Below are 23,187 nucleotides of genomic sequence, written 5' to 3'. Positions count from 1 at the left end.
ATGAGATATCCCAGTTGCTTTCAGCTTAACCCACTGCAGTAGAGTAGGCCTAAGTGCTTCTCATTTTTGTGTGCGCTTTACTAATTAGCTTTTCTTTTCTTGTCCTTCCTTTGACCCCACACTATACTTGTGTGTGTGCCCATGCGTACTCGCTCCCATCTCCTCCACTATCCTCCATTTACATTCGACATTCTTCCTTTCGTTGACACTGCCCTACATCAGAGCTCCCCTCATGTGTACACAACTGTCCCCCTCCGCTCTGAGCTTTCACTCCCCTCATCTCCTGTTTCATCGACTAAAGTACGGCGGCGGCGCAGGGAGAATGCACGCAAACGGGCCTCATCAGTCAGTCCGGCCAAGAGCAGCGTCGGGTGCCGGCGCCGGCAGGCCCACGCGGACCGTAAAGCAGCCCTGCTGGAGGAGCAGGCGCTGCTGCTCTCCGCACGCAAACAGAGGCTGGAGCAGGGCAAACGCCGTGGTGGCACGCTCTTCTCCTTCTCCCTGCACCTCCCTGACTTGTCCTCCTTCCTGGATGAGGATGGCTACATTACCTTTCCCGATCTGTCAGAGATGCGCTTTCTCCCTGAGTGCGCGCAGAACTTCCTGCCCATTAAATCACCCTCGCTCATCCCCTGCTTCCTCTTCATATTCTTCTTCCTGCTGTCCACCTCCTTCTCTGTCCCCTATGCCCTCACACTGTCCTTCCCTCTGGCGCTGTGCCTCTGCTACCTGGAGCCCAAGGCAGCCTCCCTGACCGCCTCCATAGCCCAGGGCTACCATGACCATGACAGTTCAGAGGAAGAGGAGGTGTGTGTGCGTACGCCTGTTCTGTTCCAGTGCCCGCCTCTGGCTTTGAATGACAGTTCATTAATGACGGGTTAACCCCTTATTGTGTCCTGTATCCTGCTCTGCTGTTCTCACCAGTTAGAGCCGACCTGGAGACACTGTCTGTCTGTCCCAGTGTCTGTCAGTTCACCTACTTTCAGAACCTCATCTCTGCCCAGTCACAATCTCATCCTGTAGACAACACCCTCATCAGCATCACCAGTACACAGAGATGAACTTGCAAGTGTCACCATTTCATATTTTATAGGCTTGTGTTGATTCCACTTTAACAAGAGGGTTAGACACAAAGACTCATGACCTGAGCACCTCTTAACAAAGGTTTTGGCTGCATCACTAACAAATGAGCATGATTATTATAACATTACAGTGAAGGGCTGGGCAATAAAACAAATCTCAAATAATGATGATAAAAATAAAAACTGATCAAGGCAAGGCAGATTTATTTGTATAGCACAATTCATACACAGGGCAATTCACAGTGCTTTACAAAAATGGAAAAGAGACAGATTAAAAACACAATTATAATTAAAACTGATCAATGAATGATAAAAATGTATGATAAGGTTTGGATATTATTTGTACTTGATTTGTTTAGATCTGACATCCTGTCATACAGCAAAAATATATGCATCAACGAACAGTCTGTATTACATCAAGGGGGACTGTGTTAATATTCCAAAGTTAAACTAATGATCCCTCTTTCCTCAGGCTTGAGCCATTATCACACTAGTCTTCAAACTATCAGTATCAAGAAATTATATGTTGTGTTAAATATCAGTATAAACAGATATAGAAATTGTGGTTGTATTTTATGCAGTATATTGTCCAGCCTGACTGTACTGTGAAAAAAGAAGTCATGAAAATTCAGAATGTCTCACAGCATGTGTTAAGGTTTAGACATTTTAAGTGTCCTTCATCAAAACCCATATTAAGAAGCATAACTTTGTGCCTAACCCATCTTAGTGCATCTCATCTACATTCATTGCTTAGAATAAAGAGTGACTGCCACAAGATCACCACCAGCTGCATGGAAACGCCCCCATATTTATCTTTGCACTATGTTCAGGCTCTCTGCATTGCCTTCTGAGTTTAGCAAAGCAGCACAAATTTAAATAAATCATTTAAATTGAACTTTGGCTGACAAGTGCTCTCAGCATTTCACTTAAGTAGTTTGTGATGTGATGTGCCAGAATGTAATTTTTCTCCTTGAGCAACACCCTATAGAGTCACAAATAATCAGTGTGATGTAGTGCACACTGTGATGCAGAGAGACTGTGACAGGTAAATGCATCCAGATCAGCTCTAGTGTCAACATGCATGGAGAGAAAGGGGGAGGGCCTGAAAGTCAGGTTACTGTTTGTCCAAAAAAAAAACCCAAAAAAAACTCAGCTTAAATCCTTGTTGTTTGTAGTTTCTCCTACCTTGACTGGATTTCAGTTACCAGGTTTAATCCATTCCTAATCGAGCACCAATCTCATAATAATACACTTAAATGTCAATGTGACTGACCGAAGGTTTCAACTTCCTCTGAGTCTGTTTTGCTCGCTTACTTTTCTTTTGCTTTTTTTCCTTCGTTGTCTTTTTTCTTCTGCTAACCTTATCTGTAGTGTTGTCTGTTAACTTAATGAAGCAAGTAATACATTTCCATTATTTCCATTCATGGTAATGAAGAATCTGTTTCTCTGAGTGCTGCATTTTCATTGGTTTAAAAGTTGGGTTCTCTCATTTTCTTGCTTGCCAACTCGGAATGGTTTGGGTCTGTTCAACAAAAACAGACTGACAGCGAACAAACTGACTTTGCCTTTGACGGAGAGATGACTGCCACAGAGGTTTGTACATCAGGGGAAATTCATGTTTTTAAGGCATGAAATGATCTAAAAGAAAAAAACAACAGCACAGAATTATATGTTTAATGCATTACAATATTCAGAAAACTTATCTGTCAAGTACTGCAGGTAAAGCATGCCCTGCTGATCATTTTACTGACTGTTTCTATCTATAGTTTTTCTGAATCACATTTTCTCTTCTGCCACCCCTCATCACTTGTCACATCCCACCACTGTTACATTAATCTTATTTTTTTGTATTGTCCACCCACCCTTTTCTTGATTTGTCTCTGCTTCCTGCTCCCTGTTGTCCACTTTCCTCATTCCCTATTTGTCCGCCCTATCTTTTCTCTTTAATATTTTCCCATTTCTTCCTCATCTCACACTCTGCTTACTCTTTACTCGCTATCAGTCGGAAGCAGACGAGGACTCTGAGATGCGGACTCAGGTACACTGGGCTCGCTATGTGGCCCTGCTCAGTGCATCACACCACCCCCAGATGCACTGAGCCGCTCAGACACCAGCCATCAGTCACTTTGTGTCATCCCTCACACCTTGGCTTGCCTGCTTCTGCTGCCGCTGTTGCTGTTGACATATTCACTCTCACACTGCACACCAGACTGAACATTCATTTTTGCCTGAATTCACTTCACAGACTGCTCCTGTAAAGCTGTCGCTGTCTCTAAACATGCCATTTCAGCTCAGTCCTTAAGTGCTTTTGTTTATGTGGTGGATTTCTTTTCCTGAACATAAGTGTCTTAAATACATTGATGCTGTTGCGACTTTTTCAATGACTTGAATTTTCACCATAGTGGCATTTTTAGTTGCACTATAGAGGACAAAGCTCCCAATTTCTCCCAGTGAGAGTCTGACTTTAACACAGCGATTCCTCTTCCCTCTTTTGTCTTTACAGTATAGTTTCATAAGACGAGTAAAAGGGGAGAACGTATTTATCAGACATAGTAATCTGATGCTAGAGGTTGGTAAGAAAACGATGCATGACTGAAATATGCATGCAGGTATTTTGGTATGAAGTACCCTAAAGAGGACTTATAAGTATTTCTAATCCACCAGACGCTCTGCCCTTACTAAATGCTGTTTTCTTGATCTAACTGTTTTTGCTGTGAGCCTCTAATTAATTTTTTGTAGTAAATAAAACAATGAAAATAAACCGAATCAAGCCAATATTTGCAAAGATCTTAAACTCTAATGAAATTTGGGAGTGTTGTGCTTAACTGAACCTATAAACTAAAACTAGACGTGTGCATGAAGCCATTTTCATAGAATTAAGCTTTACTAAATGCTCTCTTAGCATTTAAGTACAAGCTGCCATGTCAACAGACCTTTTGCCATTATTTTGCTGTTTGTGGAAGCTGTCTAATTGATAAACAGGTAGCCTGCAAAGCCTCTCAAAAAAAAAAAAAGGTCTGAATGTAACAAAGACATGCATAATGCAGGTTATGCGGGTTTGTATTGTTGACATTTTGTTTCCAGACCTTACCAGACCTGCATTTTATGTTGCTCAGTGTTTGTGTGTAATTCATTGGGACATGCAAGCTACCATTGCGTACATAAAGCATGGCCGTCGCTCCCTTCGCGCTGCCCCTGGCCTCATCTCCCTCTGTCATGGTTGACTGGCCACTCTAGGACACCGAGCCCCCGGCGGAGATGGTCAAGCACCAGACCAACATCAGCGAACTGAAGCGCTCCTTCCTGGAGACGGGAGCCAGCGCACAGGGTCTCACAGAATGGGAGAAGAGACTCTCCTCGTCCCCTGTACGCTCACCCAGAGCAGATGAGGCACCGATGATAGAACCATTGGACCTGCAGGATGTAAGCCGCTGCCTGCAGAGTGACGGATGTGTGTGTAAAGCATGGCGTCACCAAGGAGACTTGTATTGACATCAGAAGTGTTTGTGTACTGACTCAGACTGCAGTGAATTTAACAGGACTATATTTTCTCCATTACAATGTGCGTGGTGTGGTATATTTTAGATTCCAGATGGTTCTGGAACACATTACAGGACAAAATGTGCACATTGATAGGTGACATTAATCATTTGGAGTTACTGCAGGAATAAAAATGCTTTCTCAGTTCACTGGGAGTGTCTCTCTGCCAGTGTCAACATATATTGCCAATCTGTCAACTCATATGCAACTCATTTCAGTCAATCAATCAGTCAGATTTTTTTATATAGCACCAAATCATAATAAAAGTTATCTCATGACATTTAACTTATAGAGCTGGTCAAAACCAGACTCTAATTTAGAGGGTAATTTGTCATATGTCGATCTTGGCAGTAGATAATGCAGTCAGAAATATAACAATAAACAATAATACACTCTGTGCACAGAACCCTTTAATTAAACATAACATGCTGCACACTTTTAATCCCCCTCACTAAGATTCTGATGAAAGTTACTGCCCTGTGATTTAGATTAGATTGTCTTTGGTTAAAACTTATTATATACATATTTATATTTTAAAGTACTCAGATATTATAAATGCACAAGGCCATTTAACCTTGAAAAAGTGGGTCAAGGTTACCGATTTTCAATAGGCTTCTGCTCCGTGCTAAGATGCATACACAGTATAAGTTTTGTGCAGATATCTCGATGCATTCTTCAGACAATACAGTTATGTTGTTGAATGGACAGATAGACGGGCAGGCAGATGACAAAACGATTACAGTACCCCTCAGCTGAGGGGTAAAAACCAATAAAATAAACAGGCAGTCACATAGAATCAGGATATGCTTTTAAATGACTCAGTCTTGGGCAGATCATTTCAGAGCCTCAGGGCCCTGATGGCAAAGGCTTTGCATGGAAGTACAGCAAACTTTACTACCTGTACTACAGTTGTTAAAAACTAGAACAGCTGTTACTGTTATAATTACCAATAGCTAGAACAAAGGTCCATAACTGCTAATACTACAACTCTAAACACAGGTAGTCCTAAAACAAACTGGGAGCTAGTATGGTGACGCTTCAAGGCTTTTTTGATCCAAGACACAAGAAACACTGTTGAAATAATGAAAGTGTGAAGAGATAACAGCATGTGTGATTGTTATGATTGTGCTAGTGAAATTACATGGCTGAGTTTTGAAAGGGTTTTTATCAAAGCTTCTCTTGTTGGACATAATCTGATGAACTCATGCAGGACAAAGGAGCAGCACTGATTACACTCGCATCAAATATGTCTGAAATAGAAAAGAGTTGATTGCGTAAAGCAGTTGTGGAATCCAAATCGACCTCTTGTAAACTGTTGCGTTCACTCCGGACACATTGTTTTTTGTGTGTCTTTTAATCTGTGTGACCTTTGTATTTGTTCTTTCTCGTGCAGACTCAAGATGAGCAGCCTGAGGGAGAGGAGACAAAAGAGGAAGTGGAGCCTAAAGCTACTGAGGTTTGTTTTTCTCTCTCAAAAGCAGTGTTTCTGTGAGTCTGTCTGACTGTCTCTGTGTGTGTAATTTGTAGCCGTACTCTCTCTTGAGCTTATTACCCGGTGTGCTGGCTGTGATTCTCTCTGTTTATTAACCTGGACAATCCGTTTTCAATAAGCAATAAGTGTCTCCCCAGGGGAAAGGATATCTGGTGAAATACGTGGTGGATAGTTTGGTAACAGATGGGGCCACCTCCTCGGGGCCTCACGGGATCAGTCTGTCAACCACTATGGATGATGACGTTTTCATGGATGGGACCCTCAGGGAGGTTGAGGAGAAGACTCCCGATTCCCAGGATGAGGTATCGGAAAGGTCAACAGTGAAAGTCAGTCCTGGAGCTGTCAGACAGGAAGTGTCCCAGGCCATCAGCGACAAGAGAGGGACTCTGATCATCCTGAAGGAAGCGGAGGACAAAACGGACGCAGAGGACGGAGTCGCAAGTGGTTTAGATGAAAAAGAGGAGCCTGCTATCCCTGGAGACATTGAAGCTGTGGAGAATGAGTCTGAAGATATCAGAGAAGACACTGCCGCTGTCACAGACGCTGAAATCACAGTAACCAAGACGCTGAGTCCGAAGATAGAGATAAAAACTGATGACATGACTCAGATTAAAGGTATTGACTCACCCAAGAAGGCCATGGCTTCGTGGATTTCTGAGGTGGTGACGACAGCACAGGGGTCAGATCCTGTTTGTGTGTCGACCAAGGAAGTGAAGCAGCATGAAACTACTGAGGAGACGAAGCAGACAGCCAACATCTTTACCTTTGAACAAGTCCAGACGGAGCTGACAAAGTCCAGCATGACTCACATCACAGTTACTGAATCTTCAACAGCATCCTTAGCAGTGGTACTGTATGAAAACTAAAAGAAAAAACTTGGTTTTGGCTACCTCCCTTCATATCTCCACCACCACCCATTGCCTTCCCCCCAGCAGTAGCCAAACCAGTCTAACAACAGTGTAATCAGTTGCTGTGCATGGCTAAGGTCCGCTTAACACTCACAGTTTACTCTCAACACTTGCCAAACCACATTGCCGCTGCTTTTTTTAAACAAGTTTTGTGTTTGTTTTGAATTTGTTGATAGCTAAAACTGCTTGACTTGCCTTAGCAGCTGGCTCCGGCAGCTGATAAGGAAAGGGCTTTGACTCCTGTTCTTTTTTTGTTAATCTTTTACTTTTTAACAGTTTTGCTCAGCTGCACCACTTTCTTTCAGCCCTGTTATCAGGTGCCTGAAAACAGTGACTTCATAGCTCTGGCTCAGAGCCACTGCTGCAGCTTTCCCCCTCCTCATCCTCCAGAATCCCCTCTGCCTTTGTACAAGTCAGGAAAATTGTATGGGTCTACCTGAAAAGCAATTTCAGTGTTCATAAGGAGCAGTTTTAAAACAGATCAGAAAAAATGCTGCTGGTGGATTCAGCAATTCTCAAATCAGATTGTTTGAGGTTTTAGGATTTGTTGAGCTCGGTGTAAATGTCACTGAATTAAATGAGCTACATAATGGTATTCCATACAATCTATGTAATATTTACTTTTCCCAGACTCTCTCTTAATACAGTATGTTGTTCACTGTTTCCATTCTGACAGTTTCCTCTTTAATTCTTTCTCTTGTCCTTGTTTCTGTTGTGTTCTCTGTCCCATCAGTCTACTCTTGGATGGGTTTCCTCTTCTCAAAAGGTGATGACTCTATTCTTGTTCTTTTTTTTCTGTCCATAATACACCACTGTGTATTGTAACATAGTTTGCTGTATTTGTAATAGATGTGTGTATCTACTGTCATTATTGCTATTCATAGTTTGTACACAGTATAAATTGCAATGATCAGGCTGTTGTATTTTTGTGTGTCTTACAATGGGCCTCGGTGCAGGACTTTTATTGTGTGTTGGATGTAGTCATCTTCAGCCCTGGACTTTGGTCAAATGTTGCACAAAGGAGTTAAATAACACTTCCTATATACATTATGTTGCATTATATGTTATATGTGATGTTGCTGTGAAGAAGACTCTGGATGATGTTTGGCACTATGGCTCTAATTCAATATTTACTTGTGGGTGAGTCTAGCCCTGCACTCTCAAGCATTTGACAAGATTGGATAATGTACATGCATGTGACAACAACTTAGTGTTTAATTGCAAAACTTGGAATTTACAATTTTGACAACCAAATTCTAAGTTGCTGGTCTGTTTGTCATATTTCTACAATAGAAATAAAAATTAATAATTAAAATAAACTTCCCCCTCTCTTTACTATCATGGATAGTAATGTCATGTTTAAGTGTGAACTGGGGTAAGGATCCCCTTAACTAAAAAAAACTCCAGACTTTTGAGGGACTTGCATGTTCTTTGTGGCCACTGTAAGTAAGAGTGGGGGGTATTGAGTGGGTTGTATCTGCAACTTCACCACTAGATAAAACTAAATATCACATACTGAACCTTTCACCAAGGCAAACCTAATGCAGGGGCTTCAACTTTGAGGATTTGTAGTGTTTGCCATTGAGTCATTTTGCAAAGCTCATGCCCAGACCCACTAAAAACTAAAACTTGTCACCTCTTTGTGAGTCTCAGCCCCTGAAAATACGATTTGTTGACTGACTCATTCACAGAACAGGATTAATTTCTTTGGATACAATAAGGTCTTTAATCCACTCTGTTCCTGGGCCATGATAAACAACCCGCTTATTCATATTCCTCCTTCATGTGTCAAACTGTGCAGTGCTATTTAGAAATATTGATACAAAAACACCATTTAATAGAACTTTTCTCCTTTACAGACGTCACCTGATCCAGAACAGAAGACTGTGGAGACTGTGGAGACTGTGGAGACGAAGGCAGCACCAGCCGAGTCAACAGGGCCAATGGTGAATATCCAGACCACAGAGCCTGCAAAGGTTGAACCAGTGCAGGAGCTAGAGCTCAAAGTCAAAGAGATATCTGCAGAGCCTGCAGAGGGGGAGCTAAGCTTAGTAGTAGTGTTGAAAGAAGATTTTAGCAGCAGTAATTTAGGAGATCCACAAGCTGGGTTTGGTTTTCCAGGCACTGCACCCTCTGTAGCGCAGGTTGAGCAACATACATCTGTGGATTTGGTAACAGAGATGCAGCCAGTAACAACTGTGGAGTTAGATGAGAATGTGTCTAACTGTTTCCCAGAGTCTGAAGTTGAGAAGCTAGCGGAAGAAAGCGAAGTCAAAAATGAGGAGGGAGAGGAGTTGAACTCAAGGGAAGAAAACAGCGGTTTCAGATTCACTGTTTCACCTGCTTCTATAGAAGAAAATGAAGAGAAGCTGCCATTACCAGAGGAGGAGCACAACGAAGAGCAAGCAGCAGTTGGTTTGGAGGAGGAGTTAATAGGTTTTGAAAATGCAGGGAAGAGAAAGGACACAGAAGTTAATGGAAAGAGAGTCCAGTTCTCCAGTGAAGTCCAGTATTTCAAGGCTGAAGAGTTCCCTTCAGAGTTAAAAGATCGTATCGAAGACATGGAGGAGGAGGTAGAGAAAGTTTTGCCAGCAGATGTTTCATGTGTAGAGAGCAAAGAACAACCATTCCCAGAGATCTTAAAATGTTTGCCCACTGGAAAAGAGAAATACTTCTATGTACAATTGGACTCGGAGGCTGAGTTGGAGAGTACAGAAGAGAATGAGACAGGTGTAGGAGAGGAAGAGCAGGAGGGAGATGGGAAACAAATCGATCTGAAAATGGCTGAAGATTGTGTTCATGTGAGAGAAGATGATGCGGTAGCTGAAACAACCCAAGCTGAAGTCCTGACAAATGATGAGGTAGATGAACACCACCTGAAGTCAGTCCCACACAACACGACTCCATTGGGACCTCTGACCCCTGACGTCCCACCCGCCCATTCACTTCCCGCCACATCTCAGTCCGAGGTAACCCTGCATCGTCTCAGCTGGCCCCAGCATCGACCCCGTAACCTCACCTCCACCCTGCCGTCCTGACGACACAATCTGCCCACTAATAATCAAGGGGAAAACCTCGACCAAAAGCATGGAGCTGTGTCTCAGCTTTCTAACTTCACAGTTTGTAGCTGAGCAGATCAGGGGACCTATGATGTGGTGCACACACTTGATTGAAACCTTGTGATTTGCATTCTCCAGCATTTTCTCCTTCACTGGATTAGGGACCCTAATGCATGACTGCATGCTCGTCTAGAGAGCGCTTCAATGACTGGCTTAGTTTATTAGCATGTGGCATTTATTTGTGTCAATTTGATTTTATGTTCAGTGGTGCTGAGCTATTTTAAGGATTTCAGCTAACAGCGAGCACCTACAGACGTTTGCATTAGACGTGATATCTGATTCATTCTTTGAGAACTAGAACTCAAATTGAGTGTTCTTTCATTCTGCTTCTGCTCTTCTTGCATTGATTTGTACCTGTGTTTTCCTTCTTTATCTCCCAGAGTCCTGAGGTGTGTACCAAAGAGACGCCTGTGATCCACACAGAGACAAAAACCATCACCTATGAGGCTGCAGAGGTACAAACAGAAAAGACATTCCTCTTCATCTTACATCTCTCCAAGAAAAAAATATTACAGTTAATGTACTTGCAATAAGTGTTAGCTAATAGATAAGAAGGGGCTTATTTTTATTAAAACATCCCTGATAATATGATAATTTAATTGTTACAAGCAGCATGTAACATAATGTTAGATCATAAAGCATTTATAAACACCAAAAAAAAATGTATCATCCTATAAACTGCTTAAGAGTGTTAATAAACTTTTGATGGCTTTTGTATAGTTGTTAATAACAGCATTACATCTAATTTTTGAGCTTTTAATTTCTTAATTGAGATTAATAATTAATTGAGATTAATACATACTTTATGTCTTTATTAACATGTATGCTTTTTGCTGCTACTGGAGCTATAAAACAAGAACAATCTCTTGTTAATATTAATTAATCTTTTATTTAATAGATTCACCACATAGTGCTTTTCTGCCTTTCTTACAAAACACTGGTAGTGTGTTTTTGAGCTTGACCAGTAAAGTGTTCAGAGCTGTGAACAGTGTGTAATGTTTTAGGTCGCACCACATAGTGGATGGCTGCAGTCATGAGGTTGCGTGGTTTATCCACAAATTGCAGGGCGGTGGTTGGATCTCTGGATTGGTGCATTTATTTATTCTTAAGTCTGTGAATAGTCTGTAAACTTTTAACAAGATTCTTTTAAGTGTTTTTAGATGTCTTTTAATCTAACATGTTTATGCTGCTATTACACTTAAATAATCTTATGATATTGTTATAATAGAGTCTTTACTACCTATTAACACCCTTTACAAGCACAACATACAGATTATAAGGATTACAGGTTTCAAGATGCTCTCTAGTCCCTGTTGACTGAGCGGCTCAAGGGAGCAGGTTTGGCTTCATCCAGTGCACAGACGTTGGGTGTTTTGCTTATCGACAGGTTGACACTAATGGGGACGCAGACCCTGGGGTGCTGCTGAGTGCCCAGACCATCACCTCAGAAACCACCAGCACCACCACAACTACACACATCACAAAGGTCAGAGGTTATCTATTGTCTCTTTGACCTCATAACACCTCCAGAATGTCAACAAAAGTGTGAGACTTTTTCTGCTCAAGGCTGAACTAAAACGACAGGAGAATAAAGACTACAGGATGGGCTTAATGGTGGCGCTGTCATTCCATTAAGAAAAACAAATCAATAGCAGAATTTTCTGTGTCCTTTTTGTGTTTTTTCTTCTTAAGACTGAAGCTTGTCATAATATGTTTTAAAATGCAAAGGAAGTTTATTTAAACCCAAATACTATTATGAAGGACCATGTTTTTATCTTTGTACACAGATTAACTCTTGTGAGCAACAGATTTCCATTACAACCATTAAATCCATTAACCTCCTGACCCAGGAAATGTCAGCAAAGTACAAGCTTTTTTTGTTTTTTTATTAAATAAGTGCCTATATTGGAAACATCATGATGCAACAGTTTTTTCAGATGCAAATTTTTATGGAATGTCCTTTGTGGTGGACAGTTTTTTGTTTGGTTTTTTTTTGTATAAAGTTGTGAAACTCTTGTCCACAAATGTGGACAGAAAACCCATAGCTGGGTCTTAGGAGGTTAATATTGACAAAGCCCAGGCCTTTATGTTCCAGCATCAGATGAATTTCAGAATCATCAGTTATTCTAATTCGACACTAGACGGGTAATTTGTGCTGTAATGTAAATGATCTATAAACAAACAGTATTTCTAGAAGTACAGCTATTGCTGTATTTCTATGAGACTTTTACTGTCTGTATATAATCATTTTATTGCTTTTGTGACCTTTAGGTTTAATGGTTGTAATAGATGTAAAGCATCTCATTTCCCAACACAGTCAGGATGGGAAAATAAGGATCCTACCATCAAGAAATGAATCTTTTTTTTTCTTTCCTACCAGTAATGATTGATACGACGATGAACGCGAGCCATGAGCATGGTTCTCCATAACTAATATCTAATCAGAGATATAATGTGTATTAAATGGAATGCAATATGATATTAACCCAGTGGAAATCTCTTAGTCAAGACTTGTGTGCATCCATTTCCCTTTAAAATATGATAAGTTGAGCAACTGGTACAAAACTTTCATTTGGAAACGCTGATGTTCATGTCCCATGAATTTCTAATAGCTTCACAAAAAGCGACAAATTCTCTGCTCAGAGTTCAAAGTGATGGATGTTTTGCAACATTAGCACCACACTGACAGATGTAGATGATAGCTGCTACTTGTAATGCTTCCCAGCACTGGTTATATGTCAGTGTTTTTTTTTTTTTTTTTTTATGTTTATCATTGATTGCAAAAATGAAAGTCTTAATTTTGAGAGCAGTCCTTTAAAAAGAGCTTTCAGAAGCCTCTCGTGTTGACAGTTGCTGGCTGAAAGTTAACAGTAAGAGAGAGACTCAAAGAACTCAAATACTGAGTGTATGTATTTTTGCAGAACATTCAGTGTTTTTAGTTGCTGTTACTTTTATTGTTATCTCTCATATGGAGTGATCTAACATCAACAAACACCTGCCTCCCTAAGTAGACTCCAGCATAACTTCACTGAAGCATATGATGAATTGTTCTCATTGAACCTTGAAGACGATGGTTTGTGTCTAGTTATTGATTTTGAATCTATTTTGTTTCGATCAGACGGTGAAAGGCGGAGTATCGGAGACAAGAATCGAAAAAAGGATCGTCATCACCGGAGATGCAGACATCGACCACGATGAGGTCAGTCTTTCAAAACAGCTGTTCATTGTTTTCCTCAGTATTTCACTTTTCCACTACATCATTTATTGTATTGAGTAATTCATATGGAAAATGTTTATTGCTAAAGTGTGTCCATAGTGACTGTACTGGCCCCAGCAGGACGTTAACAAAACCATGACTTATCATGTGACGTTTTATCCAAACACATTGAAATAGTCTCATTAACTCGTGATGTGACTTTAACAAACACTGAAAGTATGACAAATGTTAACTAATACTGGCTTCCCCTGTTGCCATATTGACTTACAATCCAACATCCCACTCCCTCCCTGTCCTTCCCCGTTCTCTGTCTCCCCCTGGTGGTCCACCCTGGCCCCACACCCCTCACATATAGGCTCTGGCTCAGGCCATAAAGGAGGCTAAAGAACAGCATCCTGACATGTCAGTGACCAAAGTAGTGGTACATAAAGAGACAGAGATCACACCAGAGGAGGGGGAGGACTGACCCAGGTAAGAACAAAGAGGTCCCAGTCCCGGTTTCCTGGTCCTGTCACTCTTAGTCCTCATCCGCTCTAGTTTTAATGTAGACGGACTGGGGCTTTCAAGTTGGTCTCCATTCTCGAGCATGCTGCTTTTCCCATCAGCACTTCTTCTCACCAGTACAGACAGCGCTGCTTCTGTACCACTTACTGCTAATGCATCATGCTGTTGTCATTCCAACCTCACTTCCCCCTGCAGGGAAAAGGTCAACTAGTGCGTCTCCACACAGACCGGATATTATAGTCTCAGCTTGTAACGATGAGGCTTACAAACCTTTACAGTAATGCTTCTGGCAGTCTCATGCAATCTCCTGTAATTTGGCTGCATTGCTCCCCCTGCTGGAAAGAAACTTAATGCTTTATTCTTTCGCAGATTTTGTCTATGTGCATGCGACACTGACTCCACTCTTTCTTATTTAGACTATTCACAGACTAAACTCCCATCTTGTATTTCCAAAATGAGTGTAAACTGCTTCTTAAATAGAAAATGGAGTGGCACAGAAAAACAAGTTGTATAGAAATAGTTTTGCCCACATGACGTGCAATAAATCATTTTCTTTGTATACAGTGTTTTGTCTACATTGTGCGGACTTACAAAGAGCACCAGCAGTGATGAGCGATTAAATACCGGCTGAACCAGCTTGCCTTCTCCCGGCGTCCATCTGGGGCTGCAAACATACCCACACCGATGAAACCTGATCATGCAGGCCCAAACATTCTTCAGTCTATTTTCATCTCCGCTCTTGGATGACAAATCATTCACCTATAACTTTTCACTGTCCTGTGACATGTTGGCAAAGGAAAATGTTTCAAAATTTGCCAGAAACCATAAGTAAGAGAAAATAAATCATATTATGCAGGATTTGCTGAAAGATGAGCTCAAAAAACATCAGTTTAACAGGATGTCATGTGCACCTTAGGGTGGAGGATAGAATCATATTTTAGTTTGTTTTATCTATTAACTGAATCATTGTTTTGAATGATTGATTTTGTGTCGATATGATCCAGACAAAACAGGACTCGAAACTACTTATTAATATCAGTATAATATATCAATATCAGGGTAAAGAGCATTAAAAGTCATTAAATAGATTTTGCGAAAATTAAGGCCTTAAATGGCACTAAAAAGCATTAAAGGTGATGTTCAGTGGCATTAAAAAATTAAATACACTTTTTATTTTGATTATAGAAATATTTAATCATTTTGATCGGAAGTATAGTGTGATGATTGACAGGCAGAACCCTTTAATTGGCTAATGTTTACAGCTGGCGCACAAGGTCACAACACCAGATGCTTAGAATGCAGTGTGCTGTGAGCTTGTTCATGTTGTAATGAAAGTGTGGAGGGAATATTAGCAAATGTCAGAAAAATGGGAAAATGCAAGTTTCAGCAGAAGAGGTTGGATGAGGAACTATTCAGAACCTGGTTAAACCTGTTGACGGGATAGATAGATAGATGGATGGATGGACATGGGCATTACATTTGTTAAAAGTGGCATTAAAAAGCATTAAATTAGATTTGCTGATACCAGCAGAAACCCTGAATATATCAATAATAAAAGGCAGCACTTGCATGGGTGTCCATGTGCATTTGTTTAAAAACAAAACCAAAAAAAAGTAATTACCAAATAAAATGAAGTACCTCTGATGGGCAATGACTAGAGAACCATTTTCACATATATTCAGGGTTCCTGCAGAATCGTAAAAAGTCTTGAATTTACAAATCTGCATTTAATACCTCAAAAAAAGTCTTTCAAAGTTATTAAATTTGATATGGTAGATCTTAAGTCATGTTGTCATAAATTTGTTCCCTGTGTTGTGTTTAAGCTGCAAAGAAAGTAACATTAGTCTACACAGGTCCACCCGTTCCAACCTGACAATTTATATTTAAATTAGGAACCAATTATCTCTAACTTTGCAGCCCCCGGTGAGAAATGACTCGTAATGGTGGGAATCAAGGTGTTGGAGTAAATAAATACATTTTCCTAGATTCTAAGAATCACTTATTTTTGCCAGTATGGCTGTGAAATAGGCTGTGAAATGAGCATTAAATTCTGTTGTAAGTAGTCTTACAAAGGTCTTAAAAAGTCTTAAATTGAACTTGTAGAAATCTGTAGGAATCCTGATATTACAACAAACAAACTGGTTGCTTCAAAGGTCTCCACAGGAAGCAATAATGTGACTTTGGTTTGTTTCAGAACAGAATAAGTGGACTTAATTACCTCCGCCAAGGAGGTTATGTTTTTGCCAGGGTTTGTTTGTCTGTCTGTCTGTCTGTCTGTCTGTCTGTCTGTCTGTCTGTCTGTCTGTTTGTTTGTCTGTCTGTTAGTGTGCAACATAACTCAAAAAGTTATGGACAGATTTGGATTAAATTTTCAGGGTTTGTTGGAAATGGGATAAGGAAGAAATGATTAAATTGGCGGAGTGCAGACCTCCGCCAAGGCTGATCAGTGGCCCCCCCCCTTGGGCCCCCCCACCCCCGATCACCACCAAAACTTAATCATTTCTTCCTTATCCCATTTCCAACAAACCCTGAAAGTTTCATCCAAATCTGTCCATAACTTTTTGAGTTATGTTGCACACTAACGGACAGACAAACAAACAGACAGACAGACAGACAAACAAACCCTGGGTGGGGGGGCCCACGAGGGGGGGGCCACTGATCAGCCTTGGCGGAGGTCTGCGCTCTCCGAGTGCTTCTAGTTCTTTCTATTTTTTATGCAGTTAAATGACTATGATTGCATTTAAACACAGTGTACAAATGATATATGAAGAAGTGGGTCATGTACATGGACTTGAGCTGAATTGACACAATACTTCTCATCTAATTCAAGGTATTGAATAGATTCAGAATAAAGATCTTCATTGCTATTTAAATGTGTTAAATTATCTTTGAATTTCCTTAAATGTAAATGGAATATTTCAGATTTTCTTCTGTCATTGCAGTTTAGCATTTCATAATTGGTGAGTTACTAGTTACCTCTCAAAATGATGTCACACAGATCAGGATAGTGGATCTAACTAGTAGTGTTCACCAAGAAACTGCATTTTCATCATTATATTAAAAAGTTATGATTTGCTTGCTTCTTTATCCCACTGGAAAATTCAATCTTTCGCACACCACCCACAGCGCACACAGCAATTAGCATTAGCACATAGCACACACATTAGGGGCTGCCATTAAAGGCACTCAGGGACCAAGTCCAGATCTTCATCAGTACCGTGGTCAGAGGTGCCGACAGGACAATTAACATATGTACCTGTTTTTAATGGAGTTTATATGTGAAAAATGAATGAAGAAAAGTCACCGTATGTACCTGCACCATACAGTCACATCAAGCATGTGATCATTAGGTCAACCTGCCTCAGCTTATCCTCAGATTAATTGGTTCCATTTGTGTCAACTGTGAGGCCTTTATCCTAATGCAATATTGAACAGTGTTATGTCATCATATCAAGTAAAGCTACTTGATTGTAATTTTAGCTCGTCGCTATTTTAGCTTTATGCTAACGCCTTGTTGCGATGCAAGTGATCATTATCTGTGCCGTCTCGAGCACTTTGACACCTACCCTATTTGGCCCAGACTTTTAGATATTGACTTGTCAGTTTGATTCCACAGTGCAGACCAAACAGCTGGTCCTCACTCCAAACAGAGGAGGTGGTAGCTGTGTTTCAGTTCTTTTACAGTATGAAAGCACACTTGAATTGTTCAGACTTTTAGAACAATTACAGGATGTTTTGCTGTGCTGTTATCGCTGGTTCACAAAAAAGGAAAAATAGATAGATGATGAGAGATATCTATAAACCAATCAGTGTCAAGTGCAGGGTGATGTAGCAGACACAGATGATGACAGCACAACAGAAGTATATGATGTGGAGTATTTCAGTTCACTCCTAAAACTGCAAAACTGTGCAAAGGAATAAACTCTGGTTGAGACTTTAAGGCATGAAAAAGATCCAAAGATCCTCTTTGTTGAGTTTAAAATGATTACCTTTTAGCCTAATAAATAAAATGATTACAATCAACGCAAGGAGGTCAAATTCAAGACTAGCTCATAATCCTAATAATTTATTTACATTATAAACTTGGTCTTAAGTTTAACTCAGTGACATTTTAAAAGTCATTAAAATTCTTACATTTTTGCCTTCAGCTGTAGTTTCCCTGACAAATGAAACTCCGACTAATAATTCATGCACAGGGTATATCCCTGAAATGTCAACGTGTATTCCCAGGAAGCCTGTGTGTGAACCAGTTAACGAAATACTGCTTGTGTGTGTGTGTGTGTGTGTGTGTGTGTGTGTGTATGTGTGTGTGTGTGTGTGTGTGTGTGTGTGTGTGTGTGTGTGAAGGAAAACAGGTCAGCGTTCCTCACGGTAACATATCTGCAAACTTCACAAATGCAGCCATTTGTGTTTGAACTTGTCCACTGTCAGTAGTGGAGCATTAGGACAGGTGTGGAAACGTCCCCGTCCTCCACAGCAGCACGTCCTTCAACCCTGCCCACCTTTCCCTTCCTCTCTGTCTGGAAAGTCGCCATTGTCCCGTTTACTCGACATCACCCTTTCACCTCTGAAGCTAATTATTTCATTAGCTTCTGACTGCAGCGATCCCAAGGCGCTGGGTTTGGGATGAAAGAACATGCATGTTTGTACTCGTGTGACTCACCAGATGGGAATGCTTGGCTTTGTTTCTGCAGACTTGCCCTCAGTGCTGTGTGTTTGTGCGAGTGTGTGTGTTGTCTAGTATCAGTCTGTGTTTTTTCTGAGTAGCGCCATTAACATTCAACTAAATGTCCTCTTTGTAGTTCTATAGATGCTCAATTCTTTCCACTGGAGATGCACACAGAACGATGGGAGCTGCAACAACTCACTGATTGATCCATCTACAAAAATTGTTGACCCGGTTTTACATCAGTTTTCCTGCAAAAATGCTGCTAATACTAGTTGGTTTTCTTTGGGCTGTAGAAGTTATAACTACAGATCGTTTATTGTTGGATATTCAGAGGTTGAATATAATAATAGTTGGGAGCAAAGCAAAACAGATACTGATTAATTGGCTGATTCCATCCCTTGAAAAAAAATATTTCCAACCACAAGTCATTGGCTTTATGATCAATTTGAACATGGTTGAATTGAACAAGTCAATGTATGACAAAAAAAGATGCCAAAATATGAATCGCTCATCATCAAACTCAAATAAACTAATCAATACATCTGGAAGTTAACATCAAACATAGGTAACTTTGATTATTTGACCTGTTGTTTTCCCCCAAAGTCAGTCATTCCAGGTGAGACGCCTAATATTATCCACAATCTGAATCTGTACTCTACAAGTAGAATGCTCCAGAACACTTCACCAAGTTTGAAGCATCGATAATGAAAAATTTTATCGAACGTACCAGTTGATTATGGTTTTTTACTGGTTTGGATCAAAATGTGAAATTCCATGAGTTAATGAAAGAATGGATTTTACTCTAGAGGAATGTTTGTCTCTGAGCTGCTAGTTCTATTTCCAAACACCATCTGAACATTAGAACACATTCACTTCACAGATTCATAGTGTCACATTCATATATATCTGTACATATATATATATATATATATATATATATATATATACATATAGTAACACTTAAACAGTTTTATCATTTGTTTTCTAATTCATCTTATCAAAGTATTTAATATTCAGCACATTTTATCTCTGAAGAAGAAAACTTCCCAAAAACAATATTATAGAGCAGCGTTGTCAGATGTGACTTCTGCTGATACCAGTAATTTGTAATAAAAATAAATTTTTTTTTTTTTTTAAATCTACCATTGACCTTTTTCACACTTGCCCTAAATACATAATTGTTGTGAAAAATGACTTCCTACCAGGCATCAACACAGTGACATAAAATGCATAAGAGAGTGTGCACAACCTGCCTGACCGATTTGCCTAACATTACATTTGCCGATGTTGCAAGGTTCATTGAAGAAAATGCTGTAACCAAAAAAACCAAAATCAATAAAGGGTACAAATATTTTCTCAAGGAATTTGTCCATGAATATCAAGGTAAGTAGAGAGCCATCAGGCTGTTACTGAACTGCTGACTAGAATGACAAGTCATTAGCATTTTTACATAGACATAATTTATGTCTAATGTACAGTCGACCTTGCTAAAGCATCATAGTCTGCTTTGAATGAAGCATTATGGCATCAGTTTGTTCTATTTAGGGTTGTCCAAGTGGACGTCTTCTATGTAGCAACAGTGGTGTTAGCTGAATGCTATCTTCAGTTAACGTTTTTTGGGGTAATTTTTGTGTTTATGTACGCCTAACTTCACTGTCCACAGGAAAAGAATGAAAAGACAGATAGGGCTGCTTTTGGGCATAACAAGAGCAACCTGGAACACTCCAAAAACTCTTGTTCTTTGCTTGCACCATAGGTGACCCGATAGTCAAGGAAGTAGAATTTAATGACAATTGCGTATTTCTGGTCAAAAATATGGAAGTTGTGAAAAAGGTCTATTGGCCAAACCAGTGAATGAGTCTGTATGTAGTTATAGGATTTGACATTTTCTGCTCTTTATGAACATGAAAATAGTAATCAACACAATTTAAATCAGTAAAACTACTCTGATGGACACATTTGATTACATTTCTAATAGTAAAGTAATATAGTAATAAAGTAATAGTAATACAAACTATATTTCGAATACTGCAAACAAGTCTGAAAGAAACCCAGTCAGTTGCCCCACCAAAGGTAACCAGCAGCCTTCAGCAGCTAACTTGATATTGACCATGTAAGTTGTTGACTTGGGCTCCACAATTTGGTTAAAAAGTCATATTGTGATAACTGTGTTAGAATTACAATTCGTTAGCTTCATATTTTTGGCTAAATTGTGATGTTTGCATAAAATGAGTCAGCAGTGATATGTTAGTTAAGTTACATAGAGGGTCACAATTTAGCCAAAAATATGACTTCGCTAATTATGCCATGAGGCTAACAAATTGCAGATGCATTTAAATCTGCCGGTTTGGTTATGAAGGAAAATAGACAGATCACTCAAGAAATCAGGTCAAGCAAACTGAAAGTAGTAAAAAAAAATACACAATAACTTTAAAAAAAATAGAAGAAATAAATTTTGCGTGGTTTATACGGTACATAACACCTACATCTAGACCTTTACAGCCTCTTGTGACTGTGTGTCTGTACAGGCTGATATTATAACTCCATGAATGATGCAGGCACAGATGAAGCCCTATGGTGGTGTAGCTAACGTTACTAGTGAATGGGACATCTGCTCCAACTCCACAGCCTGGGAAAAATCCACACAGCAGCTGTTTTTGACTACCTTTATAGAAGTTCTGAATGTTTATTTCCCTTTTTTTTGTGGACACTTACTGAGACCCTGAGCTTTGATGCTACATGTGCATTCTTACATTTCAAACCGAGTTTCCAAATGCATAAACAAAAATAAGAAAATTAACTGTAGCAACAAGCGAGTGCCTAAACATTCTGTGTGTATCTCCATTTTTTGTGTGTAAATGCTGTAACTCTCTAACCTTGGGGCATCTATTTATGGGAGCTAACCTTTTCCACCAGCTCCTTTTCCAGTCTTTGACTCCAGTGTCAGCGTTCAATGCTGCGACACTGAAGGTCCACAACTGATTAAAAATGCACAAGTCAACTGACGGCCGTTTCCTCTCCTCTTTTTTTGCAGAACTAAAAGCCAACAGATGCTTTCTGTCCGACCTCCCCGTGATCCACAGTACATCCCACAAACCCGCATACTAAAACACCGGGACTGTTGAGAAGAAGACTAGAAAGGCTCCTTACTCCAACTCCAAATGCTGCAGCCTGTCGCCGCTAGTCGCGCAAAAACTAAACCATCACCTGCAAAAACAAATAAATGCATTTTTGCATGAGAAGGACGCAATTATCAAACAATGGCAAAGATTATACTGAAAACTGTACGATTTTAAAAGGTTCTCTGTTCATCTGCACGCCGAAACCCTGCGTGCAGCAAGCAAACCGTTTTTGCTTTCACTGCCTTATGACTCTGATGCATTTTTATGATTATCAAGAATAATTATTGTAGCAGCATTTTATTTATGAAGAAAGCCATCACTCCAGAAACTCCAAGTTGCTGTAGGCTGGATGTATATGTTAGAGCATACACTATTTAACCTTGCTGTAGAAGTGCCAACCTCATTTGCCAGCAAGCATTGCCTCATTCACTCCAAACAGCCCGCCGACTCCATCCGGTCCGCCACCACACCAGTCATTACGGCCCTGCAATGTACATATCAGAGTTACTAGGAAAATAGCAAATTATCCATCACTGTTGATTTTATCACATCTACTTGAATTGCATTTTTCTTTTTATGATCATTTCAGTATTTTATTGTTTCTCACTTAATTGATTCCTCCGCTGCGACATTTTTATTTTTATTTTTTTGAGAGGTTTTAGTTCTGCAAATGCCAAGGAAAATCCAGATCGATTTACATGTGCCTGTGCAGGCTTTGAATGTTTAATCCAGGGTAGATGATCGGCTGCAGCACAAGTCCCAGGTTTGTGACTGTGAGGCAAAGGGCTCCCACTGCCGAGCTCTGCCCAAACTACGATGCAAAGCCAAGAGAGATCTGTCGATAACCCCACCTCCACCTCCCCCTCCCCCTCCCAACAGCAACCCCTCCACCTCATCTGTGTGTCTCCCTCATCTGCTCACCTGTATCTTACGTCGTGTTCATGTACAGCCATGTTTTCCTCAGTATACTGAAATAAAAGTGGCAATGCGTTTGTTTTAATTTTGCTGTTTCTTCTCAAATAAAATAATGACCACAATACTGAAACCATGTCAGCCCTGTTTATATTCAGTCATTGCTCATTTTAATTCACTGCCTGTTAATATATTCTGTTTCATGGCACCAAGTGTACATTGAAATGCAACTAACAAGGCAGGTAAGTGAATGCACCACATGGGAAACTACCAGTAGTAAACCAGCCATCCAATGTAGAACACATTACTCCAAAAATTTATGTAAAAACATCAACTACTTAATACGTATTCATCATTACTGTGGCTCAAGGATGTACTTAAACAGTAATAAGCAAAAACAGAGATATTTCCCATGTGAAGACGGTAAAATAATCTGATGAATACACTCATTCTTGAAGTATCAAAGGTACTAATTGGTCTGAAAACCTGTGAAGTGTACCATAGTGTGTAACTGGTTAAAGGTGTTTCCTAAAGCTGGATTTTCATGTCTCCTGGTGATTCTGGATATACTGTGCTGAGACTGGAGACCCCTCCCCATTAGGGAGCAGCTCATGGACCAGAG

At 40.1% G+C, this 23,187-nt stretch overlaps 1 protein-coding gene across 14 annotated transcripts in view; it reads left to right on the top strand.

Annotated features, from left to right (window-relative positions):
- Positions 1 to 22,701, top strand: part of epb41l3b (erythrocyte membrane protein band 4.1-like 3b) — a 76,169-nt gene extending 53,468 nt beyond the window's left edge. For 4 of the 14 annotated variants that reach the window (XM_030159706.1, XM_030159702.1, XM_030159700.1 and 1 more), the window contains 13 exons: positions 223 to 807; positions 2,622 to 2,675; positions 3,085 to 3,120; positions 4,320 to 4,505; positions 6,016 to 6,078; positions 6,252 to 6,962; positions 7,756 to 7,788; positions 8,882 to 8,968; positions 10,522 to 10,596; positions 11,529 to 11,627; positions 13,260 to 13,340; positions 13,714 to 13,829; positions 21,566 to 22,701. In XM_030159706.1, the coding sequence (XP_030015566.1) occupies positions 223 to 807; positions 2,622 to 2,675; positions 3,085 to 3,120; positions 4,320 to 4,505; positions 6,016 to 6,078; positions 6,252 to 6,962; positions 7,756 to 7,788; positions 8,882 to 8,968; positions 10,522 to 10,596; positions 11,529 to 11,627; positions 13,260 to 13,340; positions 13,714 to 13,824 (2,121 nt within the window). In that variant the 3' untranslated portion in view covers positions 13,825 to 13,829; positions 21,566 to 22,701. The remainder of the gene's footprint in view (positions 1 to 222; positions 808 to 2,621; positions 2,676 to 3,084; positions 3,121 to 4,319; positions 4,506 to 6,015; positions 6,079 to 6,251; positions 6,963 to 7,755; positions 7,789 to 8,881; positions 8,969 to 10,521; positions 10,597 to 11,528; positions 11,628 to 13,259; positions 13,341 to 13,713; positions 13,830 to 21,565) is intronic. The other 10 variants (XM_030159708.1, XM_030159707.1, XM_030159704.1 and 7 more) reach the window with 9 other exon arrangements.
- The last annotated feature ends 486 nt before the right edge of the window (positions 22,702 to 23,187 follow it).

The sequence above is a fragment of the Sphaeramia orbicularis genome, chromosome 17 (genome assembly GCF_902148855.1).
Source record: "Sphaeramia orbicularis chromosome 17, fSphaOr1.1, whole genome shotgun sequence".
Classification (NCBI taxonomy): Eukaryota; Metazoa; Chordata; class Actinopteri; order Kurtiformes; family Apogonidae; genus Sphaeramia; species Sphaeramia orbicularis.
The sequence above is the reverse complement of the archived record's forward strand: the minus strand, read 5'-3'. Positions and strand labels throughout refer to the sequence as shown.